The sequence below is a fragment of the Brassica rapa genome, chromosome A04 (assembly GCF_000309985.2).
Source record: "Brassica rapa cultivar Chiifu-401-42 chromosome A04, CAAS_Brap_v3.01, whole genome shotgun sequence".
Lineage (NCBI taxonomy): Eukaryota > Viridiplantae > Streptophyta > Magnoliopsida > Brassicales > Brassicaceae > Brassica > Brassica rapa.
In genome coordinates this window covers 10,046,738-10,072,196 of record NC_024798.2, presented here as the reverse complement: position 1 = coordinate 10,072,196, position 25,459 = coordinate 10,046,738, and the positions used below count along the sequence as shown (strand labels likewise).

At 28.7% G+C, this 25,459-nt stretch overlaps 1 protein-coding gene and 1 long non-coding RNA gene across 3 annotated transcripts; one reads left to right on the top strand and one right to left on the bottom strand.

Annotated features, from left to right (window-relative positions):
- The first annotated feature begins 2,253 nt into the window (after window positions 1-2,253).
- On the top strand, window positions 2,254-6,215 carry LOC103863977. 2 transcript variants are annotated; one of them, XR_632147.3, is made up of 7 exons: window positions 2,254-3,314; window positions 3,545-3,608; window positions 3,685-3,809; window positions 3,916-4,055; window positions 4,278-4,436; window positions 4,911-5,066; window positions 5,529-6,215. It is a non-coding gene; the product is annotated as an uncharacterized LOC103863977 (long non-coding RNA). The 2 variants fall into 2 exon arrangements; XR_632148.3 differs by having other exon boundaries at window positions 5,175-5,854.
- A 7,115-nt stretch (window positions 6,216-13,330) lies between these two features.
- Window positions 13,331-24,001, bottom strand: LOC103863976 (transcription factor MYB23). The gene is made up of 3 exons (XM_009141742.3): window positions 15,937-24,001; window positions 15,708-15,837; window positions 13,331-14,547 (listed from the first exon to the last, which is right to left on the bottom strand). The coding sequence occupies exons 1-3, from the start codon at window positions 16,067-16,069 to the stop codon at window positions 14,118-14,120; spliced, it is 693 nt and encodes a 230-aa protein (XP_009139990.1). The 5' UTR covers window positions 16,070-24,001; the 3' UTR covers window positions 13,331-14,117.
- Between the last annotated feature and the right edge of the window lie 1,458 nt (window positions 24,002-25,459).

The window sequence follows — 25,459 nt, the reverse complement described above, 5'->3', positions numbered from 1 at the left end:
CATTTGGAAAATGTCTATTCCAATATGCTTTATCTACTCTCTCTCTCTCTCTCTCTCCGAAGTATTGGTATATCCACTCATATATATCATCTATTCACAAAAATGGCGGACAACATTCACTATGTGATGCAAGATATCGATTTGCAAAGTAATGATGCTCCTTTTGTGTTACCACTAAAATTTGTCTGGCATGTCGCTGAAGAGTGGTGATGCTTAGAAGAAAATTTTGCGCTCTATTGTTGCAATCATGGCAAGGATATGGGGTTTAGAAGATTGGTTTGTGGAAACATCATCAAAGGAAAGAGCTTTCAATTCATTTTTCCATTAAAGGAAGCAATGAAGACTGTAATACGTCGAATCCCATGGGCATCTTCGGAAAGAATGTTGGTACTTCAGAGGTGGACACTTCTAATGGATATGGATACACTTAATTTCATTCAATTTTGGATCCAAATCAGAGGTATTCCATTTCCTTTCATGAACCGTGAAGTTATACTGAACATTGCTTGGGAATACAATGAGGAAATGGGTGGAAGATTGGAGCTCATAAGAATGTGTTTGAACTAGGATGTCAACCAACCATTACGGTTCTAATGTCACTTTCAGTTCACCGCCGGTCTTAACCACACCAATCTTTTGTCTCATTTCTAAGGTTTATCCTCTTTCAGTATGACAGGGCCAATATTTATATCTCTATGTAATGTCATCTACAAACTATCTCCAAAATTCTGATGATGAGATTAAAAACATTTGAATAACATCATCTTTGAGAATCATAATGCTTTTATACCTGGAAGAATGATATCTGATATTATCATTGTGGCACATGAGATTTTCCATAGCTTTAAGGCTAGCTAGGAAAAGACAAAAAAAATCTTATATGGTAGTTAAGACAAACATTATTAAATCTTATGATCGACATAAATGGAGTTTTCTTGAAAAGACTGCCATGGGATTTCATGTAAAATGGATTAGATGGATTATGACATCTCTCAATACAGTATCTTTCTCAGTATTGATAAAAATATATTTGAAGATTATGAAACAATATGGGATCAAGCAATCAATCTCAGAAAGTCTTTCATTACTTTTGGATCAAAGTTCTCTGAAGCTACTAAAACAAGGATGGTGAATATGTAAGGTATTTATAATGAAGGTGGTATGGGAAAATATTTAAGCTTACAAGAGCAATTTGAAAACAAAAAGTGAAATGTTTGCCTAAATTGTCAATAAGGTCAAGACAGTAACTCAAGAGTGGAAACTAAAATTCTCATCACATGGTGGAAAAAAAGTTTCATTGGGTGATAGAAAAATATTTTTATTGGTATGCTTGGAAATAATTGTGTATACCTAAAAGAGAAGGATGTTTGGGTTTTAGAGAATTAGAACTCTTCAACCAAGTTTTAATTGGTAAAAAGTATATGTACTTTCAAAATCCTGATTGTTTGATGACACAAGTATTAAAACGCGATACTTCTCTCAATACAACAATCTTACGACATTGGATAAAATGCAATGTTGATGGCTCTTTCATAGACGAGAATACTCTTATTCGAGCGTGGTGGTTAATATGTGACATAAATGGTGCTTATAAAGGTACAAGGAAAACAGTTGGAAAAAGAGTCAAAAATACATTAGAACATGAATTTTAAGCTATTATTATGGCAATTCAACATTGTTGGAGCAGAAGATACAAAAAAAACGGTTTTTAAGATTATCAGAAAGTAACGAATAACCTTAATAATCGTGCGCTCCATTTTGATACATATAATTAATTGGGTTAGAGAAGTAATAAAGTGGAGGAAGAAGTTTATGAAGTTTAGTTTGGATGAATTGGACGCTAAGAAAACAAAGTCGCAAAGCAAACGATTCTTCCATTAGCATTATGCTCTACATTATCCATTCAACATTTGTTAGAATAATATTTAGAAAAGCATTTACTAAATGCTAATGCTCTAAATGTTAATGCTCTCTAAATGTTCTCTGGTCAATGTTTTAATATGAAGCTTTTAGAAGAACATTTGTATTTATAATTTATAAAATTAAAGAAAATATATAATTAATTCATTTAATTATTCAATAATACCATAAAATTATTTCTATATCCTAAAAATAAAATTTAATTTCTAAAATAAATTTACAATAAAAATATTTTTTTAAAAAAATAGTGTTTAACATTTAATATATAATTTAATTATATATTTTATTATATTTTAAATGTAAAATATTATTTTTAAAAATAGATATTTGAATTGTAAAATTTATTTTTAAATAATATTTTTTGATATGAGCATAATTTTGAAATTATTAAATAAAATAAATTAATTATATATATTTTAAATTTTATATATTATTACATTTATATATATATATTAGAAATATATTCTTTAGAAATAAATATATTATAATACTATTTTTTATAATAATTTTAAATAGCATAATCATACTTTTCTACCAATCATTTTATTAAACAGTTTAGCAAAAACATACACCTTCTACATCATACTGATTCTATAGTATATTGGTACTGCTTTATCAAGTGCTCTGCCAACAAAGACATAAATGTTGGTTCATATCAAAGCTAATAAAGATAAGGTATTATAAAAAAAAAGATCTAAAGAGTTAAAAGGAAGGTTGAATAATATTCAGTAGACAATTAGACGAGATGGTGAAGCCTGAACAACACTTTAAAAAATCAAAATACCCATTATTGCGTTATTAAACTGCCAATATCTATAATAATAAAAGAGAGTTTTCTCTCACATCCTCCAACCACATCAGCAATGTGCCTGGAGCATTTTGTGACACCTGTCCCATTTTTATTTTTGATGTCTCGACCTATGATTTTGTATTAAATCGTAGTAGGCCTGCATATTATTTAGTTAGCCTCATTACGAAGGCTTCGTTACTCTTTATACATTCAAATTTTAGTGTCGAGGCCCAATAATTTATCTCTACTCACATTCTCTTTGTCGTCTCTTGTCGTCTCGGATACGCTCGAGGCCACCGATATGCGAAACCGCCGACGTTACGGTTCTAAGGCGATTAAGTAATTGCTGTTAATTATGGTATTCAATCCAAGCATCCTACTACTTGCTCTTCAATTCATATACTACAGGCGTGTTCTTTTGGTAGACGCCGAATGCTGCGGCTGTGTCCAAAAAAATAAAGCACGGAGGCACAAAAAATTAAAAACGGTGACGCCATTAATCTCAGCGTCTCTTACGGAGACACAAAAAGTGAAGCGCCGGTGACGCTATTAATTCCTGCGTCTCTTTCACCCATCATTGATTGCCGCTGCGTCTGGAAAATAAGTAAGCTCGGAACCTTCACCGGTGTTGGGTTACCATAATGAAAGGCTAATTTATTGCCGCTGACGCTGCGTCTAGCGGTTATGAAACGAACAGGGCTTACATTGCTTAAATTGGCATGCTTTTGGTTGGAAGCTCGTCTGTTTGGATCTTTTTTGTTATCTTATAACTGTTGAGGTTACAAGATGTCTCTTTTGTTGTACTTATCAGTTATATTAACGGATTATGAACAGATTTTGGATTGCTGTCGTGGGTTTGGTGTTGATGTCATCATGACTTCATAGTCTTGCAGAAATGGTCTGTATATTTTTTTAATCCCCTGATTTGGTTTGTTTTCTTGGCTTAAGCTACATATCATTTGGTGGATCCGTAGGTAATGAGCGGCGCAACGAAGCACTAGAAAAGCTGGAGAAGAAGTATGATCTGGTCGTTAACATTCAAGGAGATGAACCACTCATTGAGCCTGAGATTATTGACGGTGTTGTCAAAGCACTTCAGGTTCTGCTTTAGTTGGGATTATATGTTTCATCTTAATATAATACAATTGGACTGTCTTCAAACTTTAGAAGCTGTTGAGTAGTGTTCCAATGGTTGTGAATTTTAGGTAGCACCTGATGCAGTGTTTAGCACAGCGGCGACATCATTAAAACCAGAAGACCGAGATGATCCTAACCAAGTCTAATGTGTGGTGGACAACTGTGCCTACACTATCTATTTCTCCAGGGGTTTGATTCCTTATAACAAGTAATATTTTTTTTTGTCTTCTGTGTGTTGGTATTATAAATCATATTATTATATTCTTGCCTATATGCTCAAGTTGTAAACACTTATGTTTTCTGTGGTTTAGGAGTGGTAAAGTCAGTCAAGTTTTTTCTTACATGCTTCATCTTGGAATACATGTGCTGAGTAGTCAACTTCTCTTCTTATATATTTAGTTTCACTTATTTATTATGATCTAATCTCTAGGGTTTGGGTTCAACGTGCTCACCGTCAGACCCGCAACGGCATGAGAAATATGTTTAAGATCGAGATAGGAAAGTAGCTTTCCTCTCAGTCTCAGCTACAACATCTAACTGGATGGAGCTTATTGTTTCACATTTTCTCTATCTCATGCCATTCGCGAAGGTGAATTGCTTTATTTAGTGTTTGTCTGTTTTAGATTTAAGCCGTATTGTTTCTTGCTCAATCCCTATTATACCATGTGGCACTGCCGAGAGTAGATGGCATGTATAATGTTGCCTGGAAAATGTGTTCTGTCAGGCCACTCTTCCCATGAGGTCAAAATGGATTTAATCCCAACCAGAGATGTAACTATCTCATCTTTCTTTCACCCTAACTCGGCTTGGTTACTTAGGCTTAGAGGGTGGTCCTTATTTCTCGCGTAAAAGCGATCCTGGACCATTCAGCCTTTCTCAACCAAGTATCCCTTCCCTTATTAAAGAAAGTCGATAATGAAATGAGGCAGGTTGTTCTAGCAGTGTGTTCCAAAGATTTTGGCTCTTCGTAGGCAAGACGGTCTTTGTTTTTTGTTACTAAATCCATGTAGAATGCTAAATTGTTTAATGGATCAGGACGGTACTCTTTTGTGTTTATTGATAGGATGGTAGCACATGCGATGGAGTTATGGACAGCTGTAAGCGATGAAGGAGAAGTTCTTGCACATGAGGAGCAGCAAAATTTGGGTGGAATCAACATGGAAGATCTCCATAGACTTGACTATGCTCAAGTCTTTCTTCTAATGCTCTGACTCTGAAGGTACCTTTTCTTTTATCACTTGTCATGTACCTTTCCTGTAAAAGTAACAAGCTAAGTATGCAGAGAACCTAATCATATTGGTACCTTATGTGTATGTTTTATGTTTAGGTTTTTACGGATAGCTCCTTTTATCTATCATCTTGCACAAAAAATGGATTAGGCTTCTTATAACTGTTGTTCTGTTGGCAGCCACCTCAAAAAAATCAGTTGCTTTTAAGGTTTTATTTGTTCTCTTGCACCTGTACATATATTTATATTCTCTGGTGTTGGGATCTTGTTAGAAGGCTTCACCTGATGCAGAGTCTTGAGATTTTCCGTCTATGTGAACTTAGTAATGTCAGCGCTAAACTTATGACTGTATCAATATATGGAAAATCTATTTTACACTTGTGTTTTCTTATCCTAAAAAGAGCTGGAGAGCAGGAAAAACAAATTTCATTTGAAATAAGTTATGTTGCTTAGATCTCAGGAATGATAACTAGAAACATGGGGGAAAGGGTCGGGGAGTTTTTGGCTTCAGCAAGTCTGGGATTAGTGCTGCTCAAAGTGATTGCTCAACAGCTTCTTCATTCTGTTGGAAAGCCATTGTCTCATAAAATTCTCATGGTCTATATATATTCTCCAAGCCATATTTGAAACATATTTCATTATGTACATCCCTTTTCATACTTTGACATTGTCTAATGGAAAGGCCTGGTGGAGCTGTTGGGTTCGGAATCACAGATATCTGGTGGTCTTGATTTTCTACATAAATATTAATCATTTATATCTTCTGTTTTCTTTGCTAATGATTTTGGTTCGATAAATACATGTCCTGAAATCAGAGCCCAAAACTATTGCCCAAAACAAATGTTAATAGCGCATAATATGCAAATGCTAATTTGTCAACTCTATTACATAAGTGATGTTGGTAACACTGTAATGAAATGAATATTAATAAATCTATAACAATATAATTAACTACAACTTATTTGAAGAAACTAAAAAAAAAACTGATTCCTAATATACGGATATCCAATTATTATCAACTAAAAAGCAAGCAGAGTAAGAATTGGAAAATGTCCAAGTAAATACAGATTCCAGCTCCGAAACAAAAATATTATATCAATACTATCATTTAGATCATATGCCAAATTACTAAACTTACAAGAATCTAACATCTAAAAAACCAAGTGTTACAAATGGGTTGGTTTCATAATCTCCAAATCACCGTACAACATAACCACCTAATGCAAAACCCCCAAATAAACACCATATACACAAAAATAAACAATAACAAAAAAAATTAAAGCAAAAAAAGAAAACAACTACAATTATTAATATAGCATTAACCGCCATCAAACAAAAGCTTTATACTGGTGTAACTGGTGACCAAAGAATGAAAGAGAATAATGCATTTCTTATTATTCTAAATTTTTTTTACAATTTATAAAATTTATAAGGAATAGTTTTTCCTTTGCATTCCTTCTCATTTTTTTATTTTAGAGGAATATATAACAAATTTGTTCCTCACTAAAATTGATAAAAAATATTTTTTCTTTTCATTCTTCTAAATTTATTCATCTGCATTTTTTCTCTACTTAGAGCATCTCCAATGTATTACCCCATTTTTTACTCCAAAATGGTGCAACACCAAAATGGAGTAAGGTTTTACTCCAATGTATTACTCCATTTTCTACTCCAAAAATAATATTTCTTAAATAATTTCATTTTTATTTTATTAATAATTGCAAATAAAATCTTATACTTATAAGAATTTACCAATTAACCCCAATTATTTTATGTTTACGATAATAATTAAAATATAAATCATTTGAATTAAATATTTATTATTAAAAAGTACAAGAAATCATTAAAAAAGACAACATATATATAGGTTCAACAATGAGCATTAGAATATTTTTCCCACAAATGATCAACTAATGCATTTCGTAATGAAAAATGAGCTTCTTTATTTTTGATAAATGAGCTTCTTTATTTTTGATATTCCTAAATCGAGCAAGAAAATTTTGAAATCGGACATTTTCATCTTCTGCAATTTCGATATCTGGAGGTGGAGCTTCTCTTCCAAGTTCAATTGGTGCATCAAGTTCACGCTCATCTTCAATTATCATGTTATGTAAAATTATACATGTAGTCATAATGTCATGTAACACATTTTTTTTTCCAAAAATGAACAGGTCCTTTGACAATAGCAAAGCGCGATTGTAGAACTCCAAATGCACGTTCAACATCTTTCCTGCATGCTTCTTGTTGCGTTGCAAAATATTTGTTTTTAGGACTCCTTGGCTCTTGAATAGTTTGTACTATGGTCGACCATTTTGGATAAATACCATCCGCTAAATAGTAACCCATATAATATTCTTTGTCTTGAATAAAATAATGAGCAGGAGGAGCAATACCTTGAGCAAGATTGGAAAAAAGATAAGAAGAGTCCAACACGTTGATATCGTTATTAGTGCCTGACATTCCGAAATATGCATGCCATATCCAAAGATCGTAATCTGCGACAGCTTCAAGAATTATAGTTGGTGATCCACTACGACCCGCATATTGTCCCGCCCAACCGGTAGGACAATTCTTCCACTTCCAGTGCATGCAATTTAAACTGCCAAGCATTCCAGGAAATCCTCGTTTTTCACCAATATAAAGAAGTCCGACAAATACAAATAATATCAAAGCGAAATGCTGAATCACAAAATCAACAAGCTCTTTCTCAGACTTCTCCGTTTGGGCAATATTTCACCGACCTTAGCGGATCCGGAACGGATTTTCCATATTATTAAATTACTTATTTTATGTTATTTTTATTTTTATTTTAATTATTTATGTTTTCTGTTATTTTATGCATTTATTTAAAATTATTAAATAATCTTTTGTGGAATATACTATTTTCATGTTATTGTATCATTTTAAATATTATTTAAGTAAAAAATAGAAACATTAAAGATTTAAAAGACCATTTTATAAATAAAAAAAGTCCAACTCCAAAATGGAGTAATGAGTAAGATTACTCCATAAATGGAGTAACCCTAGCCATTACTCCATTTTCAACTCCAAAATGGAGTGGGGTTGGAGAAGATTTTACTCCATAATGATGTTTGGAGTTGAAAATGGAGTAGGGTTGGAGATGCCCTTATTCATAATGTTTCTATAATGGTCACAAGTTAGGCCATAAATCTTCAACAAAGAGAGAAATTCACAGGAAAACATATTTCTCCACTATATTAAAAAGCAAAAAAATACAAAAAAAATTGTATCAGATACCGTCAACAGTACACAAACCTTGCCATTCCATTTCAAAACCTTAGCCTACAATATTTTGCACCAGAACCATTCAGGATGATGAATCAACACATTCAGTTAATGAATCGTGTGGATAATGACAATCTAGAAGTTCATTACATTGAGGGGTTAAATCAGTACTTCTTCCACCATAAATCTATCAAAAAAACTTAACCATTTTCACTAATCCGCATATGGGAACTATGACAGCGGTAAGTATCTTTATGGTATATTACTGTTGTGCAGAAACAATTTCAAAGAGAGAATGTTTTTGGGATAAACTGTCATGGGAAAATAACCAATTCAAGTCAGATCAATATTGGAACATGATTAAGAATTCACTTACTGGATTCATAATCTTTTGAAGACAAAGTATTTAACCAATACGGTCACAATGAAACCCCCAATAAATTACCACATCTTTGATATAAGATACACAAAAACAAACACAAGCATTTACATTTTTCCTTCTCGAATATCAACTTTAATTTATGTTAAAATTTCAACTGAATTTACTTTGTTACGACTATTAGTTTTTTTCTTTTATTTTTTATTAAATCGATCAGTCACAACCACTTGTGCTGTTTCACATTGATTTAAGTAATTTTAAAACAAAATAATATACTACGGTTGCTAACCACTATCAAATAGATCATAAAAATACCATTCTCTTTTAAAATATATTCATCTTCATACTTTTTGAACATATTTTCTTTACTAATAATATAAAATAAATTGTATATTCATTTAAGAATAAAACATACGAACCCGGCGCGTAGCGCCGGAAGACCACTAGTATATAAGATTATGGAATGTGATTGATGTTACAATAGTTAATATCCATTAGACTGGAGTCTGGACTCATATAGTCCCGTATTAATGTTTACAAGCCTGTTATTTATCTACCTTAATGACTTCTACATTCTCTTTTTCTTAGTTTTTTTTTACTTAACAAACAAATTTTTATAAGAAAACATTTAGCTCCTTTTTTCTATAGACCCTAGGTGGTTATACAGATATAATAATTAAAATTAAATTATTATTATTATTAATTTAAAGATGAAAATGAGAATTCTTTTTAAATTTTGGATTCGTAAATTATACAAAATCAATGAAATAATTATTTATAGTCTATTGTCTGTTTGTCTTAACAAGTTTTAATTTAATTATATCAAATTTCGTTAATTTTGATTTAAAAAAAAACATAAAGAAATTTCTTATATTTTTATTTCTGTAATAAAATATATTTATTTTAAATGTATAAATCCTAATTGGTTTACTGAGATTTTTTTAGATGCATTAAACTCCTTGAAAACATTATTTAGTCCAATGAATTGACAATCAGCCACTCAACCAAGTATTCTATCACAATTAGACCCAACTAAGCTCAATAATTTATAAACTCAATTAACTACTTTTACATCCATTAGTAGATTTAAGTATAGTTTTTAACATTAACTATCCACATTTTTGATTAATTTACAATTATATTTACGATATATTTACAATTAATTTTGATAAATGTATATATATTTCTACAAATTTGATAAAAATCATTTTAAATTGATGTGAAAAGTTTACTATAGTTACAGTTATATTATTTAGAAATCTAACAAAAAATGTGGTTTAATGAACTTATATAGCCAAATATATATATATATATTAATTATTTCCTGATTTTTTCAAAAGCCTAAATTTGGATAACTGAAGTTATATATCATAATAAGTTTGAAATTATGTAATAGTTTTGAATGTCATATAATTTTTTCTTGAAAATAAATATGTTAGTGTTGTAATATATATATACATGTTAGTGACACAATCAAAACTGAAAATACACTTTTCAAATATTTCCTCCGTTTTTAATAGATGACATGCATTTAGGTTTGTAAAGCACACAAATTAAGCAAACATTTACTTTTGTTCATTTTTTAAACAAAAACATGATTAGTTATCTACCGAACTATAATTTAACCAATGAAAAATAAACTGCTGAATATAAGAATTATATAGTATAAATTAATAAATTTCGTATTGAAAAGAAATTTTTTATGTAATTTGAAACAACTTTCTCTGAAATGTCATCTATTTAAAAACCGAAGGAGATGAAATATGAAATGTGATTGGTTTTTCAATAATATCTATTAGATTGGACTCCTGTAACCACATATTGATGTTTATAAACCTGTTCTTTGGTCCACCATACTCTCTTTCTCGTCTTTTTCTTTCCAAACAAAAATATATTTTAGCTTTCTTGTATCCTTTCTTCATTTTATTAAAATAACAAATACAGTGTTATATAGATGCTTTTCAGCCAATCTTTTTGACAAAAAATGTTTTTTCAGCCAATTATATAGAATTCACCAAAGATCAGTGCGAGGAAGAAACTAAGGTTAAAATTATTATTATTTTTTTTGATACTTAAATTTTTATTTTTTATTTTCTATTTTTATCTTCTTCTTTTTTACTTGCTAAAATTATTATATTTCGGAGCAAAATAGTGTTTCAAGTGGGAATAGAGTACCTCCGGTCTCAGACTCTCAATAACTTTTTGTTTGATATCAAATGCAATCACGAATACTACCAACTTACCATTTGTGATTAATTTGTTTTAAGACATGAAGATATGAATAACTTTTTTTTGTTGGAACAATTTATTCAAGTCAACCAAAAAAAAAAAAATCTCTAACAGTCTTGGCTTCCTCAACTAACTTTCAAAGTTCCAACGTACGTACGAGGACTGTTTCAAGTCTTATCCAATGTATACCTTAATCCGTGATTAATAGTAGCGATTAGTCTCAAATTACAATGCTAACATTAATTAACCTGTGTAATTAATGTAAAGAGCAAAGCCTAACCTGAGAAGACCTCATTCCAAGGTTTATGTTTAAAAATCATACAAGGATATAATGTTGGTTGGAAAAACTCAAGTGGTAAGTCTCTTAAAACTTGATATTTAAATTATTATATTTACAAAATCGATAAGTAAATATACATAAACATATACATATATTTAAACAGTTGGATTTCCGGTTAAATAATGACAAGTATTACATATACATATATTTAAACAGTTGGATTTCCGGTTAAATAATGACAAGTATTACATATACATAGAGATATAACAAGTATATAATTTATTTTTGTGACTTTGAGCCTTGAATGCTAGTTTAGGAACAAAAAAATGGTTTGGTGTTATCCTAGTCTTTTTCTCTTTCTATAATAAGATTTTACTAAAAATATTTTAAAAAATTATTTATAATAACGTGATAACATTATATATTTTCCATGATAGAGCTCTCCAGGGAATGTTTGTATTCAGAAACAACCTGTAATTTTGGAAAGACAAAAACTAAATGTAGTATTCTTTTTTGTTTGTTAAGGAACAGGTATAGTATTCATAGCCGACAAAGCCGCTAACTATCAACTTATCACTTCATTTTCTTAACCCAAAAAACAAACAAAATAATAATCTTATATGAAGGCTCATGAATGAAGTACACAATGTAGATCTATAAATTTATTAGGGAAATTTTTTTAGGCCAAAAAAATGATAACTATGTTCTATTAGGCTAATTTCTTTTATGTGCCATTTTTTCTCTAATACCCTTTAGTATTTTCCAAAATAAATCAAATAAATAGTTTTACAAACAAAAAAATTCAAAAAATAGTAACTACTGATGAAAAACCTATATCAACTTATTGGTATTTTTTCCACTTTTAAAAATGTTTAAACCATAATTTCATATTTTGTTCTACAAAAAGTAGAATTGACATTTTATACGGGAGAAAATATAATCCACTTTTTCATTGAATCTAATATGTTTAGAAAACATATTCTGCGCTTTACCTATCTTTCTAAAATCTGTAGAAATTGGAATCTACACATTACTATAAATCTAAAACAAGTAGAAATCAATTTCAAACATGTCTATTGTGTTCAACATATAGTATAATACAGATTCTACGGATAAGGATAATCAGTTCCAAAAATATAGGAAGAAAATATTTGAAAATATTCAGTTTCTTTGTTTATTAAATCGGTTTTTTTTTAAATAGTGATTTATGCATATATATATATTGATTTATGTTTATAAACTTTTTAAAATAAAAATAAAATATACACAATAAAAAGTCATCCAAATATTAAATATTTTTTGAATTTTTTATATAAAATTTTTATAAATATTATCATGCTATTAAATATACAAAAATTGATCAGTTAATTTATATTTATTATATATTTTTCAATTAAAAAGTTTTGAATGCTAATAGGAATTATATGAAATTTTATGTTATTGATAACATAATATTTCTATCATCTTTTTATAATAAAGTTGTTTAATGTAGTATGCAATTATTAAAATCTGTTATGAAATTAATTATAAAATCAGATGGATTAGAGATTTTTTTATATTATATAAAGCATCCTTGTAAGTAAGAGTTAATACAAATGCAATATTATCTATTTTTGGTTTCAAATACTGCATAACAATGAGTGTATAATTTTTTTGTTGAAAAAAATAATGCAAATATTTAGAAATCAAATAAATAAATAATAAAAAGTAAACATAATTTTAATTATTAATAGAATGGTTATATTAGGGTTACTAGATGTTTTGTCTGTACATGCGGGCTTAATCGTTTTACAAATATATATTAGTTTATATTTTATTAATTCAAAAATCAGCATGATAACTTATTATTTATGTTTTCAAAAACAATGTTTTCAAAAACATTAAATCAAACATCAAATTATATATATATGACGTAAATTTAAGTAAAATATATATGTTTATTATTGTGCTGAAATTTGAAAATAAACATTCACATATTAAAAATATTTTAGTAAATATATTTATATAAACTTAGTTGTTTAATATTTAATTATAAATTGTTTATTTGTTATTTTCTAACTTTTATAATTGAAAAAATAAATTTTAAGATAACAACACAATATATAAGAATTATCTTATTTTAAAAAATTAATATTATTAATAAAAATTCGTTTTTAATTATATTTATAACTGAAAAATATGTTTTAAGATAACAACACAATGTAAAAATTATCTTTAAAAAAAAATATTATAAACAAAAATTCGTTTTTGATTAATATAGTTAATTATAGATAAATTCATTAATGGTAGTATAGATATTAACCGCTCTAACTTTTAACGTGAAAGCTCCGTTGCTAAAATTTACTTCGCAAATAATAGTATAGATATGTATGACGGCCACTAAGCACATGATATGTCCATGACCAAACAAAAATGTTATATTGCAATATTATATATTTTTGGGAATTTTTAATATCTTTTAATTATTTTAGTTAAAATTTATATTTTAATATTTAACAATTGTTTTATTAATTGTAATTTCGAATTTTTAATTGAAATTAAGTGTAATATTACCATTTTGAAAATATTTAGCCTAATAAGACATAAAGTATATAAGATTAGTCTAATAGGACATAATTATCTTTTTTAGTCTAAAAAAACAATTTTCTCAATTTATTATATATAATTTATAATAATATGATATAATCTGGTTACACTACGGAAATAACCAAATCATTTTTTTGGTCAAAAAGCAAATCATTTTTTATAATTTCTTTATCATCTGATTATGCATCCTTCTCACAGAAAAAGAAGTACAAAAACTATTGAAACATAGAAAATAAATTCTATTCATAAATATTCTTATTCTTGTTCGTTTAATTTAATTTAATCTTCGATAATTATATCTTTGTAGCCTCATAAACGATATTCAGAGGCAATACCCATTTGCAAAGTCCATCATTGTGAGTGAACTAAGGTCGAAGTTGTCTTCAAGGACCCAAAAAGTGTCGAACAGATTTGGAATGGTAGCTGCAACTTCGACGTCCGGTTGTATTGAATAGACCGGTTTGGATTTTGTATTGAGTTTGGAATCGTCGTCCGTAGTGTCAAATCTTATAGTTGAAACTTTTTCATCACCAACATCTTGATGAGACGTTGTAGTTGTGACTACCAAAGACGGTGGTGAAGAAGTTTTAGTTGTTGTGATGACCAAAGACGCTGGAGTCTCTGTGTCGCAAGCCGGTTTGGCCTCATATGAATGATCTCCGAGACCGAGTTTCTTGCTAAGATGAGTGTTCCAATAATTCTTTACTTGGTTGTCTGTTCTTCCCGGTACTCGTTTCGCTATCAACGACCATCTGAAGCATATAAACATTTACTATTAGAAAAAAGAAGAAAATGTTAACATTTTCACACGCAAATATTTTAATGAAACTATTATAATTTAATTGACATATGAAATTCTAATACAAATATATATCTATATAGATATATATATATATATGTATTAGAATTTCATATGTCAATTAAATTATAATAGTTTCATATATATATATATATGTATATATATTTAGTAATTCGGATAAAATAAAATAACTATTTATTAAAAGTTGTCTTCCAATGATAGATTGACATTTTCTAAAAACATCTTTTATAAAAGGGAAACGAACGATACAAACACTTTATTTTCCATTTTCTACGAAATGATGTTTGCATTTTCTATTTTTCACATAGATGAATTATAACAACAACATATTGTCTGATATATTTATGCATGCATGGCTATTGAATTCCGTACACAGAGGTACGAGTTAATGCTTATGGACGCCGGACCTATATATCCAGCATGCGTGTACCTCATGTAACCGGATTTTATATGTTGATCTATATGGAGTCTGTAGATGATAGTATAATATAAGCTATGTATGACAGGTGTGTCTATGCAGATGATCCATAAATGAGTATAATTATTAGTGACTGCATATTCGAAGAAACGTATCTTTGATTAAAAAACCTAGGTATATATAAATTATACATAGGCTGAAAAACAAAAAAAACAGTTGTAAGGTCGTTGATCTTAAATTTACGATCATCGATTCTTCTACTTTTTTCGGAAATAATCATTATACTGTGGACGTATATAAATACTAGTTTTTTTTTAATGAAGACGAATATAAATAGTTTAATGCCAAATAATCCATTTATAAAATAATCATTCGTATATAAATAATTTTTAACTAAAGAATCCATTTATAAAATGTACCTAGTCGATTTATAATAACGGAAATGATCTTGAAGATATATTTTAAATATAGGTTTTAGATGTAGATCTAAACAATTATTAAACAAAGAAAAATATTTAAGAATTCTGAGATTCACGTAGATTAAGGATCGAACAGCCAAACACGTACATAGATAATTGACAGAATTGTATGAGAAGAAGGATGTAAAGATGTATATATATAACATATATGTAAACTTTTCTTGTTTAAATAAAAATTGTGAAATTTAAAAGAACCTGTTGCCGAGGAGCTTGTGGAGTCTGATGATGAGATCTTCTTCTTGGTCAGTGAAATTGCCTCTGTTTACACTAGGGCTCAAGTAGTTCATCCATCTTAATCTACAGCTTTTCCCACATCTCTTGAGCCCTAAAGTAATCCAGATCGTTTCGATCTTTAGAATTCTTATTTGTTCTTACTAAGAACAAAAACAAGAGAGAGAAAGGAAGCCAGAGAGAGTAAAAGGACCTGTCTTCTTGGCGATGCGGTTCCAATGGCCTTGGCCGTGAGTTCGGACATAATCCATGAGGATCTTGTCTTCTTCCACTGTCCATAAACCTTTCTTGTATTCCTGGTCTTTTCCATCTCTTATCATTCTCATCTTTTTTTAATGTTCTTGATTCCGAGGAAGAGAGAGAGAGAGAGAGAGAGAGAGAGAGAGAGAGAGAGAGAGAGAGAGAGAGTTGTTGAGATTCAGGGTGGGGTGGATGATTCGTTGATGCATGTTTACGCGACCCTTACTATATATATATATTCCATGTGACGATTATATATATATACACTATATGAGTATAGATATTCATGTATACATAAGGACAAGTTCGTATGCTGTTTTCTTTACAAAAAGGTCTGTATGGTAAAGTCAATCCCCGCATTTTCAATCCCCATTTAAACGGGTGTAAATATTTATTTACACGTTTTTCGTTTACACGTTCTTTTAAATACTTATTATACATTTATAAACTATAATTATATATATTTATGATTAATAGCGGTGGAATTATTATAAAGTTTATTAAGTTATAGCTACGAAATCAGTGGTCAGTAGCTACAAAGATTATGTTTTCAGCTAGGTCCCGGTAATTTGCATATAAATTGATTAATGATGAGCAAACAAAAAGATCTGATGAAGAGTTTTTCTCACGTTGGTTCAATACTTTTTGTAGTAGACAAACTATTAAAAAAGAATTGAAAGAGTTTGTTGACAAAAAGTGAACCGAATTTCCAACAAGGTTAGAGTAAGCCATTGAAAACGGGTAATGGCTCAACCAAGCATTGTTCTAACTAGATTTCTTGCTACTAACATGTTTCTTACGCGTCGCAGAACACTATGAGACTTCTGATCTGAAGATTCGAAGAGGTGGATTTCTATAGAGTAGATGTAATTATCTGAACTATGACATGACCGAAGTCTATACATTTGGAGTTTTAGAAACTTTCTGCAAAAATTCAAAATTGTCTTTTCTAATTTTTTAAGATTCAAAATTACCGAAATAAGAAAGTATAAAAAAAAACAGAAAATAACACTTCCATCACTCCTTTTTTTTTTTTCTTTTCAATATGGAAAAATACAATAAATAAAGATCACATTAGTAGGTGGTATGTGTGCACGACAGAGCATTCTATAGAATGCAGGATCCAGTGTCAAATAGAGTTTTTCCCTGTTTCATATGATCTTAAGACAATGATTAACTGGAGCTTTTATCTTCGACTAAGAGTACGGTTCTTACCTTTTTTTAGATTTTAACTAAGAAAAGCTAAGAATTATTTTTTAAATAAGAAATATAAGAACTGTCTCTTAACCGAAAAGTATAAAAAAACAATGTTAAATAATAAGTTAAAAATCCCGGCTAAAAGATTAGGGTTAATCATACCCTTAAGGAACTAGATAGATAGACGAGGCGCAGCTGTTAGTGTATTGTCTCCTACTATATTTAGAAAAAGTAAATGTAGTTCAAATATAAAATTGTCAGAAAAATATTTCTTACTTGATTAGCCGTCGTTTTATTTATAATTTCATGTGATGATATTTATATTTAAACATTAAAATTCCCCTACTTGATTAGCCGTCGTTTTATTTATAATTTCATGTGATATATAGATATTTAATTATATTCTATATATTATACTTTTTAATTCTGTCATATTATATTTCTAATTAGATACTATAGTAGATAGTAGATTAGAAATGAAAGTATACAAAATTAATAGTAAGGCTTTTGAGAAACATATCCTAAATGTATATATATCCCAAAAAGCGTAGCTAGGTACGTATATCATATGAATATCCCAACTAACAAATTAAGTAGAAATGACAACTGAGAAAAGAAGGTAATTATTGTTGGACATGAGTCTCCCCTTTTTTTTTTGAAAAAAAAACATGAGTCTCCCTTGGGATAGACAAATATCATTTTAAATTTTATATGATAACTACCAAACATAGAAGTTCCTCTGATCGTCCAGGTAGCTTTATGGTGTATGTAGCTTATGTATTCTGTGTTTCTTATTTTTTTTATGTCGGATCCCACCACTCTTTAACCCAATGCACGGATAATTAATTTGAAGTCGGTATGTGAATTATTTAATTCTAATAATTTAACTTAATTAAAATTAACATCTCTAATGCAAGAGTTAAAAAAATGTTAATGCAAGAAAATTAAACATCGGTGGTAGCAAATTTTGAACAGCGCCAGTATGGTAATAATTACAGTACTAAATATCATGCCTTGGAGATTTTTTTTTTTAATTTAAATTTACTTCATTTTTAATGTGCATTAGATTTCTGTCTATAGATATGGCTTACTTTAACCTACTTTTATTAGTTTTATGGATGAATAATGATAGAGGACCCTATATACGGACCTCTTAATTTCAAACATTACTTTTAAATCAACCCAACAAGCTGATGTTGATCTCATCTGATCTATTATCTACATTAACATACATTAATTGTATCTGTAAAGTCCCGAATACTAATTATGAACATGTAATACCGACTTAGTATGAACATGTAATTTCGCAAATTGAAAGTTGAAAACTAAAATTAAAATAAACTTAGAATCAATATAGACTGCCATAAGTTTCAAAAAAGGAAAAATATATAGACTGCCAGAAGGTGACAAAAGATATATAGACTGCCACAAGCACCAGTTGCAATCGTTTTCTGAACTAGTTTGTGGATGTGGTTGTATAAATTTATTGATACTAAGTATTACCTATATGAAATTTTTAAGTTTCTTTCTTCTTATTTTAGTGTCAGTTTTAAAAGAGAGATTTTTAAATAAAACAAACTACAGATGTCAAATGGGTAGCAACTGATGGGTCAGTCCAACCCAATCCATACATATATTCTAACAGATAAAAAATCAAGTTTTAATGTATTAATGGATAAATAAATAAATAAGTTTAATAAGTTGGATTAAAATAATTTGAATTTAAACAGATAATGAATTCCCATAACGAAACCAACAAAAATCTATAACTAAATTTAATCTAGCGAAATATATAAACAACAAAAAAAACAAAACACATATTTAAATTAATTTTGTAAATGATGTATAATATATTTTCATTAATTTAAATTTCACATTAAGTTTTTCCTCGGTTTTATATTTTCTTTTCATAATCACAATTTTCCATCAAAGGTGCATAATTTCATAACATAAATCTGTATTTTGTGCCAAAATCCTGTTTTCGCAAAATATTTAAAATGTATAGTTTTGCCAAACCCGCAAAATTATGTTTTTCACCAAAACAATAAAAAATTATTTTCCCACTAAACTACAAAGCTATGTTTTCTTGACAAAACCATAAAACAATGTTTTCTACCAAAACTGGAAATGAGTTTTACCCCAAAATCAAAAACATACTTTCCGCAAAATTTATAAAATCATATTTCTCTTCAAAATACAAACTTATGTTTTCTTGTCAAAATTCACAAAATTAGGGTTTCTTGTCAAAATTGTAAATATACTTTCACGCTATAACCGTAAAGCTGTATTTTTGTTAAAATAGTAAACATGTGTTTTCTGCAAAAACTACACATTTATGTTTATTGCCAAAATCATAAAACTAAATTTCCATCAAAATCGTTAAAATTTTATTTTCATGCCAAACCACAAATTACATGAAATACTATATTTTTAATACTAAAATACATTTATTTGCTAAAAGCATAATACTGTATTTTTCTCAAAGTCGCAAAATCATAAAATTATATTTTTAATCATAAAAGGTAAATTCTTTTACCAAAAGAAATGCCAAAACCACAAAGTATATTCTATAATTTATATTAATAAAATCATATCTCTAATAATGATGAGAAATTACCAAAATACCACATTCATAATATTACTTTTCATGTTTATTTTAACCATTTTTATCCTCACTTTTAAAGAGAGAAATACATTTATAACTATATGGTTAACTAATCTAGATTTAGGGTTTAGAGTTAAGGGGTGGGATATGATTTTTGGAATGTGGAGTTTAATTAGGGTTCTAATAAATATATAAATAAATACTCAAAATTTTTTAAAAGTTTTTAAAAAATAGTTTCAGAAATAATTTTTGAATTTCAAAAAGAAAATTTGAAAAAAAAATTCAAAAAAAAAAATTCAATTTTTTTTATAAAAAGTTTATAAAGTTTTTATTTGACTAATTATTTCTTATATATATAAAATAAATGTATAAGAGTCTTTTGTCTTTTAATGAATAAGGTATTTCTGAAAATGTCTATTTAGTTATAGTAAACAAGAATAATGATATCAACAAAGTAGTAAATTTGAAAATTTCCCAGTGATAATTAAAATATAAAGTTATTATGTATGAATTAGCCATTAATTCATTAACTTATATGAGTTATCGTATTGACCCAACTCATTTGGTAAATTGAGTTAATCCATATATAATTCATTTAAGTCTTCATTTATTTGGTCTAAGTTGGTTTAGTTATTTTGACACTTCTAGCACAGACCTAGTGCTTAGCTAATGTTCTTTTAGAAAGTGGAAATATATACACTAAATTGACAGTGTATATTATTGGCAGACGAGAATTTTAATTCTCGTGGGTGGTAATTGGTAAATATATTATATATAAACAGGTATATATATGTAGCTAACATTGATTACTTGAAGGTTGTTATATGCTGTATTAGATTACGAGAGAATGCAACCATATATTATTGGTATAGTCAAACTCACAATACGCTTTTGTCTAACCAAGCCGTTGGCATCGATCGACCTGTTCGATTTACACCCACATTCATTTTATTTGAAATTTATTTATTTAAATGTTCACGTGCAGTTTAATATTAATTCGATTATTTATTTATTTTAATTTATTGTGCACTCGAAATTAAGAGGAAATTTCCTAATCATTAACTGTTCTAATGTGGTTATGCTCTAGGAAAATCCATGACACAGTCCCCCCCCCCTCCCCAAACTGAAGCGGTTTGATATGAAGCCATCCCAACCAAAGCAAGAGCATCCATCCAGTTATTTTAGATTGTATATGACTTTTTTTTGGAGAAATTTTATATGAAATTTCTACAGCTATGTGATTAGTATTTTCATATATGTAGACGACATTATGTAGAAATTTAATTTAAGTAGCCAGTTTATTTTTATTTTCAACAGCTTTTACAAAAAGATCGTGATAAAACCGACGGGTCCCTGCGACGTATTAAATTCTTATACCAACTTAGTAGCAATATGGTGGTGCTACATATAGCTGGACATGCATTTGTTTTACTCTTTAACGGATTAGTTTACTATTAAAAAGGAAAATCTGTATGTTGACAAAAAAAAGAAGGAAAATCTGTATTAAACTAATAAGTTGAAGAATAAAACAAATGTACTGCAGAGTATAATAACTGCACATTAAGTTCTAAAGGTTTTACCATCCACTCATTTTTTTTTGTCTCTTTGGCTGAAGTGGTAATTGATAAATTATAGTCTCTCTGTTTCATAATATAGGTAATTTTACATAGAACTACAAAGATTGAAAAAATTATTACTAATTATTATTTAATATATAGATTGTATATAACTTAACCAATCATAAATACTATATTACACTATATCCAATAAATGTAAAAATTATCTAGAAATATGAAAACTAAACAAAAAATTTATCTTAAACTACCTACAATAGTATTAAAAAGAAGTGTTCGCTGTAATATCTTTTCAACTTTTACAGTAGCAGTGATACAACTAAAATACTAAACCAAAAGTTAAAAATAAAATTTAAAGCCAAAACGCATTAGATTGAACAATTGGCGAATGGAATTGGCATTGCTGATATTACTAATCTTCATGAAAATTTATTAAAGAGATTGTAAAACCAAATTTTTAAAATGGTTGTTAGCTAGTTACAAAAAATATGGTTATTAGCTATTTATCTTCATGCCATACGTAGTAAAAATATGGTTGTTAGAGCATCTCCAAGGGGACTCTATTTTTTACTCTATAATTTACACTAAAATAGAGTAACTCTATTATAGTGTAACTTTTGTTCCAATGATATTACTTTATAGAGTGAAATATAGAGGAATGTCATATTTTGCTCTATATTTTGGAGTGGAAAAATGTCATATTTTACTCTATATTTATCTTTGGTTGAAGTGGTAATTGATAAATTATAGTCTCTCTGTTTCATAATATAGGTAATTTTACATACAACCACAAAGATTGAAAAAATTATTCCTTAAAAATTATTGTTTAATATATAGATTGTATATAACTTAACCAATCATAAATACTATATTAAATTTAATTGATTACACTATATCCAATAAATGTAAAAATTACCTAGAAATGTGAAAACTAAACAAAAAAATTATCTTAAACTACTTACAATAGTATTAAAAAGAAGTGTTCGCTGTAAAATCTTTTGAACTTCTACAATAGCAGTGATACAACTAAAATATTAAACCAAAAGTTAAAAATAAAATTTAAAGCCAAAACGCATTAGATTGAACAATTGGCGAATGGAATTGGCGTTGCTGATATTACTAATCTTCATGAAAATTTATTAAAGTGATTGTAAAACCAAGTTTTGAAATTGGTTGTTAGCTAGTTACAAAAAATATGGTTATTAGCTATTTATCTTCATGCCATACGTAGTAAAAATATAGTTGTTAGAGCATCTCTAAAGGGATTCTATTTTTTCCTTTATAATTTACAATAAAATAGAGTAACTCTATTATAGTGTAACTTTTGTTCCAATGGTGTTACTCTATAATAGAGTAACTCTATTATAGAGTAAAATATAGAAGAATGTCATATTTTACTCTATATTTCGGAGTGGAAAATGTCATATTTTACTCTATATTTATCTTTAGCTAGTTACAAACAATTGATTGCACCACATTTTTCTTGAAATCTGACGGAGATTGTTGAAAGGATGACATCGACCTGATAGGAAGCTCTCCTTGAATGGGATCGATCGTCGTATATATATTCATGTGTTTACTTCTAATTTACAAGTTACAACTTACAACACATTTTATTTTCCTACCAAATTAAGAAAATAAACCGCCCGAAAACTTTTTTGGGAGAATTAGTAAATAATTATAGTTAATAAAAAAATTAAGGATATAACCATGTACGAAATGATGTGACAAATTATCACCAAATTAGACCAAATAAACCTTACATGCAGGCCGGCTCAACACTGTTAGGGGTTTAGGGTAAAAAAAAAAAATTTACCTCTAAAATTTATATACATATAATGTTTAAAATATTTTTAAAATTTAATCAATAATATTTTGTATATTGTGTAATCACTACAAGAAAACAGCGTAATTCTGACGGACATTCTGACGGAAAATGAGATCCTCGGAATATTCCGACGAATTTCCGAGGAAATTCCGAGGAAACCCAAAATTTGGGGTTCTTCGGAATTTCCTCGGAATATACCGATGAAATACCGAGGAAATCATATTTCCTCGGAATATTCCGAGGAAATACCGAGGAAATAATATTTCCTCAGAATATACCGATGAAATACCGAGGAAATCATATTTTTTTCGGAATTTCTATTAATTTATATTGTTCCTCGGAATTTCCTCGGAATATTCCGAGGAAATTCCGAGGAACACATGTTTGGGGTTTCAAAACATCAAATTTTTTTGCCCTATATCATTTCTTATACAAATGCAATGCATACCATTGAGGAATCTTTGTATAGATGATCATAAACCATGAAATAACAAAAATTCAAAACGAATTGTAAGTATTCCCTTTACCGTTCATTAAAGTGTATAAATGTTTCTCTTATGTTATGGGGATTTTGTTCATACAATCGGAAAAGTGTTATATAAGTGTTTCACTTAAACAAATTTTTGACTTCATAATCAGTCTAAGACACTTAATAAGGGTTATATAAGTGTTATTCAAACCGCAAAACGTTGTTTTCGGTTTAAAAACCCTACTTCCTCGGAAAAGCCTCGGAATATTCCGAGGAAATTCCGAGGAAAAACAAGTGTTCCTCGGAATTTCCTCGGAATATTCCGAGGCTTTTCCGACGATTCAGGGCTTTTCTTTTAGGGTTTCTGTTTCTTCGGAAAAGCCTCAGAATATTCCGAGGAAATTCCGAGGAACACTTGTTTTTCCTCGGAATTTCCTCGGAATATTCCGAGGCTTTTCCGAGGAAGTAGGGTTTTTAAACCGAAAACAACGTTTTGCGGTTTGAATAACACTTATATAACCCCTATTAAGTGTCTTAGACTGAATATGAAGTCAAAATTTGTTTAAGTGAAACACTTATATAACACTTTTCCGATTGTATGAACGAAATCCCCACAACATAAGAGAAACACTTATACACTTTAATGAACGGTAAAGAGAATACTTACAATTCGTTTTGAAATTTTGTTATTTCATGGTTTATGATCATCTATACAAAGATTCCTCAATGGTATGCATTGCATTTGTATAAGAAATGATATAGGGCAAAAAAATTTAATGTTTTGAAACCCCAAACATGTGTTCCTCGGAATTTCCTCGGAATATTCCGAGAAAATTCCGAGGAACAATATAAATTAATAGAAATACATGCACAGGATATTCTTTTTCCTCGAATTAATGAAAATATTCCGAGGAAATTCCGACGGATATTTAAGTGGCCGTCGGAATTTCCTCGGAATATTTTCATTTAACCGGGCAAACAAGCCGCCAAATATTTCGCGAAAATTGAAATTGAAAATACTGAGGAAATTCCGACGGAAAATATCCGTCGGACCCTAGGTTTTATAAACTCGAAACACATCTTCTTCCCCATTTCTCTCTTCTTCCTCTCCGGCGATCTCTCTCTCCTTCCGGCGTTCTCCACCTTCTCTCGCGACGATATCTCCGGCGAATCCTCTCCATTCCCTTACAAATCATGTAAGGACCTTATCCCACTCTCTTATGTCCTAATTGTTAGGTTCTTAAGTAGATTTGATGATTTTAGAAGTTTTTTTGATAGATTTTTGTTAGGGTGATTGGATAGGATTGTGATTTGTTGTGTAATAGGTTTAGAATTGTGATTTGGTTGTGTTGAATTGATTTAGAATTTTCTTATAAATTTTTTATTATTTTTGTATTTACAAAACGTTTTTCTATATAAATTCGATTTTACAAAACGTTTTTTGTATATAAATTCGATTTTCGGATTTATAAAAGATGATTTCATATTTATAAAAATATTTATATTTATTAAAACTAATTTTGTATTTATAAAACATTTTTTTATTTATAAACACTATTTTTTTTTATTTATAAAAACTATTTTTAAATATAAAAAACGTTTTTTGTATATAAATTCGATTTTTGGATTTATAAAAGATGATTTCATATTTTAAAACTAATTTTGTATTTATAAAACATTTGTTTGATTTATAAACACTATTTTATTATTTTTTGTATTTATAAAAGCTATTTTGTATTTATAAAAAGATGATTTCATATCTATAAAAATATTTATATTTATAAAACTAATTTTGTATTTATA

What these genes read in the sequence shown, in the direction of transcription:
- LOC103863976 (XM_009141742.3), bottom strand. Translation starts at nt 16,069, where the DNA reads ATGAGAATGATAAGAGATGGAAAAGACCAGGAATACAAGAAAGGTTTA. An exon ending in CCGCATCGCCAAGAAGACAG is followed by an intron (nt 15,838 to 15,936) that starts GTCCTTTTACTC and finishes GGATTACTTTAG; the next exon opens with GGCTCAAGAGATGTGGGAAA. An exon ending in CACAAGCTCCTCGGCAACAG is followed by an intron (nt 14,548 to 15,707) that starts GTTCTTTTAAAT and finishes TATATGCTTCAG; the next exon opens with ATGGTCGTTGATAGCGAAAC.